The sequence below is a fragment of the Panthera leo genome, chromosome A1, assembly GCF_018350215.1.
Source record: "Panthera leo isolate Ple1 chromosome A1, P.leo_Ple1_pat1.1, whole genome shotgun sequence".
Classification (NCBI taxonomy): Eukaryota; Metazoa; Chordata; class Mammalia; order Carnivora; family Felidae; genus Panthera; species Panthera leo.
In genome coordinates this window covers 108,889,612-108,895,611 of record NC_056679.1, presented here as the reverse complement: position 1 = coordinate 108,895,611, position 6,000 = coordinate 108,889,612, and the positions used below count along the sequence as shown (strand labels likewise).

The 6,000-nt window shown below is 53.9% G+C and overlaps 1 protein-coding gene across 4 annotated transcripts in view; it reads left to right on the top strand.

Annotated features, from left to right (window-relative positions):
* Window positions 1-579: 579 nt before the first annotated feature.
* ACSL6 (acyl-CoA synthetase long chain family member 6) overlaps window positions 580-6,000 on the top strand; it is a 60,105-nt gene continuing 54,684 nt past the window's right edge. For 2 of the 4 annotated variants that reach the window (XM_042934565.1, XM_042934547.1), the window contains exon 1: window positions 581-757. In XM_042934565.1, coding sequence (XP_042790499.1) covers window positions 709-757 — 49 coding nt within the window. In that variant the 5' untranslated portion in view covers window positions 581-708. Of the gene's footprint in view, window positions 758-2,807; window positions 2,890-6,000 lie in introns of all 4 variants that reach the window. The other 2 variants (XM_042934573.1, XM_042934558.1) reach the window with 2 other exon arrangements.

The following is a 6,000-nucleotide window of genomic DNA, read 5'->3' as shown; positions in this document are numbered from 1 at the left end:
TCTGAAGTCTGGGGTTCCCAGGGAATTTGGGCCCTAATCAGGCCTAGAAATTCGTTTGCCAGAGCCTACACGGACCACCTCTCTCTTCTCTGGCTTGCGAACTTGGCACCCATGGGCTCCTGGTGTCTGTAAACTTGGGTCCTGGGAGGCGTCCGCGTCAGTGGGAACCGGCCCACAGGCAGCGTGCCTCCTAGAACAGGTGACTGCAACCCCTCTGCCACCCAAGCCTGCCCAGCAATCAAAGGCAGGGGCACGCGGAGAAAGGGTCGCGCAGCGGTGGGGTGAGCGCGGTTCACGCTCCGCCGCTCGTCTCCCGTGCGCCCCTCTTCTGCCCGTTTCCCCAGAACGCCTAGTCCTGACGTTGGGGGCGGGGGCGCAGAGGGCTGGTCGGCTCTGCGGCCGGCCCCTCCCCCTCCCGGGCCTCGGCGGTTCCGAAGAGGCTCTGAGCGCTGGGGGCGCCAGGGACTCGGCAGGTTGCAAGGCGGCCTGGGGGGCTCCGGTGCCGAGCGCGCGCCGCGCCCTCCCCCTCCCGCCAAGACTCCGCAGCGGCGCGGAGAGGGGGGGCGCTGCGGAGCCGGGGGGCGGGGGCTAAAAATACCCGGCGGCGGCGGCGGCGGCGGCGGCAGCGAGGCGACTGCTGGGGCTGCGGGGCTGCGGGGCTGCGGCCGAGGAGGCCGTGCAGGGCCAGGCCGGGCCCCGCTGATCGACATGCTGACCTTCTTCCTCGTCTCCGGGGGCTCCCTCTGGCTATTCGCGGGTAAGTCCCCATTCTGTCCTCGTCCCAGACCCCCATCCCCCGCGCGCTGTAGGGTCTTGGCTCCGGATGGAGGTGAGCTCCCAGTCTCGGCCTCTGAGCAGTCCCTTCAAGTCTCTCTCGCCACCCTGGCCTCCCAGGTCGTCTCCCCACCCCCAAATTCTGGCGGGCTCTGTGTCGGGGTTTGGGAAGCAGCTGGATGTTCGGAAATGAGGGACCTGGCTCTCAGGACATCACAACAGCCTCCCTCGGGTTCTCGCACCCTCTCCCCTTAAGGGAGCACCACCGGTGATCAAGACTAGGCCGAGCCCACTCGTACCGCAAGGGACACGTAGGGCATCCTTGCCCATCCCTAGTGTCCAGAAACAGAGGTTGTTGGTGCCTGACGTTTTGCCGCAAGTCAGCGACATAACCAGCACTGTCCTGGGGCTTCTGATCGTGGTCAGGGGTCTCCTCAAGACCCCTCACTGCCCACCCTTGAGCCAGAAATCTTAACTAGATTTCTGTAACGGAGGTGTTTACCTGATTCCTCAGCTCTACCCACTGCTTGTGTCCCCACTGCTCCTGGGCCTTTCCCCTCCCCCTCACAGGAGTGAGCTCCTCGCCCCTACATTCTCTTAGGAAGCAGTAAGGACCCCCTGTGAATCCCTGCCCAGCACTCCCCTCACCCCCCTACACACACCTGGGGTCTCACCACAGGCCCGTTCATCCACCAGTTCTGCTGCCTGCACCAGCCAGTCCCCTCTGAGAGCGTTGGGTTCCTCCAGGGTATAATACCACTAAAGGGTCTCCACATCGGACTGCCCATGTGCAGATTTAAGCCTGATAAGGTATGTGAAGTGTTTGGAACTTAAACTGGCCTTAAAAGGGACCTAGTCTAAAGTGAATACTCTGTGAATGTTAATTCACATTCAAACTGCAGCTTCAGAGGTCATAAGGTTCTTTTTGAGCCAAAGAAGGGGAATCCAACCGTTTTGAAATCCTTACCTGAAACTTTACATGTACTATTTAATATTCACAGCAAATACTAGGAGTTTGATGGCACTTTCCCTTTCTAACTGAGGCTCAGAGGTAATTGACTTGCCCAGTGTCACATGGATAATATCTGGCAGAGTGGGATTTGATGTGAGGCTTTAATTGATCAATCATTGCTAAGTGCATGGTGGTATAAGGCCTGAAACTTGGTTGGTGGGCCAGGTGATCACTGACCCCCCCCCCCCATTGCCCTGAGTTGGGCCACAGGGACACTTCCCCTGAGCCGGGGAGTGAGTGAGGCCTCTCTAATCCCTTCAGCTCCCTAAGCTCCTTCTGTCTGTTGGTGTCTGAGGACAGGCCATGCAGGGCCATTCTGGGCCTGATGTGCTCATCTAGCAGGCAAGGTCGGAGCCGGAGCTGGACTCACGGGTCAGGGGAAGGAGTTACCAAAATAATGATGAGGATGATGATGGTGATAGCGACAGCCACCATTTACTGAGTGATGGTCTCCAAGCCTTTCCCTAGTGCCAGGACCCTTTGCTTTACCCTTAGTAGGCCCTCACCAAGCCATGGAACCTTGGTCTCCTGCAGCTGCAAGAAGATATCTGGAGACTACAGGGCCACATGTGTTGGGAGTAATCAGCAGCCTTTGAGAAAAAGCCCCTTACAGTGTTGGGTCCTTGTCTGAAATTGGGGTTCAGCAGACATTGACTCAAACTGACCTTCTGTCCTGCATCATTGTGGAGTATTTCCCAAAGTGGTCACATGCCTCTCTGAATGACTGTACAGAGGCCCTGGAGTGGTCAGGGAAGGTGACTCTTGGTACAGATGGCAGCTGCTTCCATAGAGGGCAAGCTCCTCAATGCAAAGCAGGAAATTCCTCAAAGATGCCACATTTGACACCAGAGTGAGTGACTAAGTAGTGATCACTGGATGGAGCATCCGACAATCATGTTAGGGCACTCCCAGATCATGTGTCCACCGTGCTTGGTACTTTGCCTAGACCCCAGCTTTTCTGTGGGGAGAGAGGAAACTCCTAGGCTAAGCCTGACAATATATTCGGCCTTGTGATCTCCAGGGTTCCTAGGAAGCTGTCAGATCCCTTTGACTCAGCTAGAAAGAGGAGAGGACCCTCAAGCTGATGTCACTCTTTAGTAGAGGTATGTGCTTTTCGCCACCCATTCTGGCTCTAAGGAAACAAGGACTGCCTACAAGGGGCTGCAGGGAGGAGATAATGTGAAAAGGTAGGAGGAAGATACCTGGAGGAAGAACTTTCCATCTGGGGGAGGCAGCCTTGTGCTCTGAGCCCTAGGAGAGCAAGAGCTGCATCTTTCCTATTCCGCACTGGAGAGGCCAGTACTGAGTCCTGGGCCAGCCCAGGTCCCACCTGTGTGTTGAGTAGTAAACAAGGAAACAAATAAAATAGATCCAGCCTGAGTCAGATGCTGTGCCTGGCCTGGGAAAACCTGGTTGCTTTCAGTGTCATGAGTTCTCAGGACTGTGGGAACAATGGATTGCCATTTCTGCCTGGCCATCCGGCACCACTGGGCAAAGCAGAAAGAGGTACCCCACTTAGTGGATGAATTTCTGAAAGGGTGTCCCTTCCTTTAGGTTGATGCAGCACCATGCCAGAATAGACAAGGTCTATTCTGCTCAACCATATGCCTGACCATTGGTGACATCTTAATAGGCTTCTGCGGCATAGAGGGGTGTTTGTCAGAGGCAGGTAGAGAACATCAGGTCAGCAAAGGTGTGCAAGAAGAATTATAGAGTGGGTCTTCAGAGCCTTGTGCCTAGGGGGCCTAGATTGTGGGAGGAAGATGGAGTCTGGATAGCTGGAGATTCTGGAGGAGAGGAGGTTTTTTTAGCCTGTACAGAAGCTCCCTGTTCAGGTGCACTGGCCAGGCTGTGCCAGCAGGGGGAGAATGGAGGCTGGTAGGATTCAGAGAGGCTGTTGATGGTTTGGATGAGATTAGATGTGGCTCAGGTTGAGGCTGGGCTCCTGGAGGGGAAAGTAGGAAGCCTCAGCTGTGGCCATGGGGAATGAGGGCTGGCTCTGGTAGCAGAGACTGGTGTGGCAGCCATCTGGCTGTAAGTGTCCAAGGAAGGTGCAGGCTTGCACAGCTTGGCTCAGTTCAACCCCATCAAATCTTCCCCCACTGATTCCAGGCTCCCAGTAGTATAGAGGACTGATAAGAGATCTGGGGCCATTATAGGGGGCCCAAGAAGGCACTTAGGACCTGTAAATATTGTGGGGCTCCAGGCAGAACAGCTGAGGGCATGCCTCACAAAAGAAAATTTGGATTTACACATGATGCACTGCTGTGTAGGAGAATTCTCACCTCAGCACCTTATCCTCCCCAGACTGTGGTAGGATACAAGAGTCATACCAGTGACAGCACACCAACACCAGAGGGCAGCAGAACTGGGCCTTTCAGCTCTGGCTGGTTTCCTGTCCCATGTGATTACAAGGGCCCTTAGATTGACCTTCAGAAGGCTGACTTTGGCTCAGCTTCAGGCCCAGATGGGACCCAGGACTATTCCATACATACATCAAGCAGAATAAGTGAGCATGAGGCTCTGGCTTGTTTGCAAAAAGAGGCAAAAGTTATAGGCATTTGTATAACACAAGCTGCACTTTGTAATTAGCCATGTGATTAGCGTGGCACATAGTAGGCACTCACATATTTATGGAATGTGGGAGGGGGTTGTTTTTATGGGGGGAAGTGTTGTTGCAAACGTGCTGATTTGACTGCTGTTTCCCTGAGCACCTACCATGTGTCAAGCCCTGTGTTCTACAATTCCCTAACCTTTCCTTTAATCTTCCCCACAACACTGTGGTGCTGTTATCCCCATTTAAAAAATGACGCTGTGAGACTCAGGGAGGTTCAGGGGTGAAGCAACTCCTAAGAGCTATGAGCCAGACCATACCCTCAGACTTCCAGTCCAGGGAGGAACCATCAGACCTGAGCAGCCAGGGCATGAGCCCTCCAGCAGACTTGTCCGTGGGCACAAGTAAGGGACTGGTCCTTGGAAGGGGGAGGGTTTGAAGAGAGGACAGACATAAAGTGCTGAGAGCAGGGGCTGGCACATAGGAAAGGGCCCTTTAAATGTTAATTCAAGCTAGGCCTTCCTTAAAGCAGGTGCAGGGTTCTGATGTGCAGAAAGGGAGTAGGGAAACAAAGCATTCCAGGCAGAAGGACTAGTCTGAGGAAAGACTGGTCATAGGAGTGACTGTGGCCAAACTCGGCTTGGCGAGTGAGGTCATCAGGGCTGGGTTCTGCAGGCCCTAGAATACCAAGCCAGGCATCCTGGGCTTTGTTCTGTACAGTGGCTGCTTCCAGGAAACATAGCCCAAACTGGACATGTGGGTGGCCAAGGTGACACTACCCCTGCACATCTACAAGCCATGGCTAGTGGCACCTCTCCCACTGAGCTGCAGTTTTGGGCCTCCTATAGTATGATCTCCTAGAGGGCAGGGCCAGAGTTTCTTCTCTCTGTGCCCCAGTCTGGGGCCAGGCACAGTGTGAGCTGTTGTTTACTGCATAAATGAATAATATGAAGAATTCCATGAGAATAATTTATTTTAATAATGATGTATTTTATAAGCCATTCTCTTACCACAAATCAATTAGCAAATAATAGATCTTGTGTGTGCTTTTACTAGGTGCCAACTGGGGATGATGCCAGTGTGGTAGAAACAGTAGGGGAAAGCAGGCATGAACTCCTCGCAGGCAGGACAGGTCAGCCTTCAGGGGGGAACCGTTAGTGCTAAGAACCCAGAACAGAAGGAGGTGCTCCAAAAGTTTTTGCTAAAGGAAGGAGGGAAGGACCAAACCCATACCTGCAGGTGATTGGTTTTCTGGAAGATATTCTTCTCTAAGGGTGAGGTATTTTGTTTCCTTAGAGCTCCAGTAGGGTGGGAGCTCTGACCAACTAGAGCAGACAGGAGGCCTTAATCAGGGTCCTCAGCTCACTTGATGGTCTGGTGTCATGGCCCCATTTCCTGCATTGGCATGGCCAGAATCATCACTAGCCACCCATTGGGCTTCAGGAATGCTACTTTGGGCCCTTGGAGTGTCCTTCAGGATGCCCAGGCTGGTCTCCCACCAAGGCTTGGATGCTCTGGGAGCTCATGGTGGGTGTAGTCATTCCCAGACCTTGTTCCTTTTTGTGGCTTTTGATTCATGTGAGGCTTGGGGTCTGTGACAGGCAGAAATGGAAAGATGGGAAGTGGGTTGGGACAAATTCTGAACCAAACTGAGCTATCT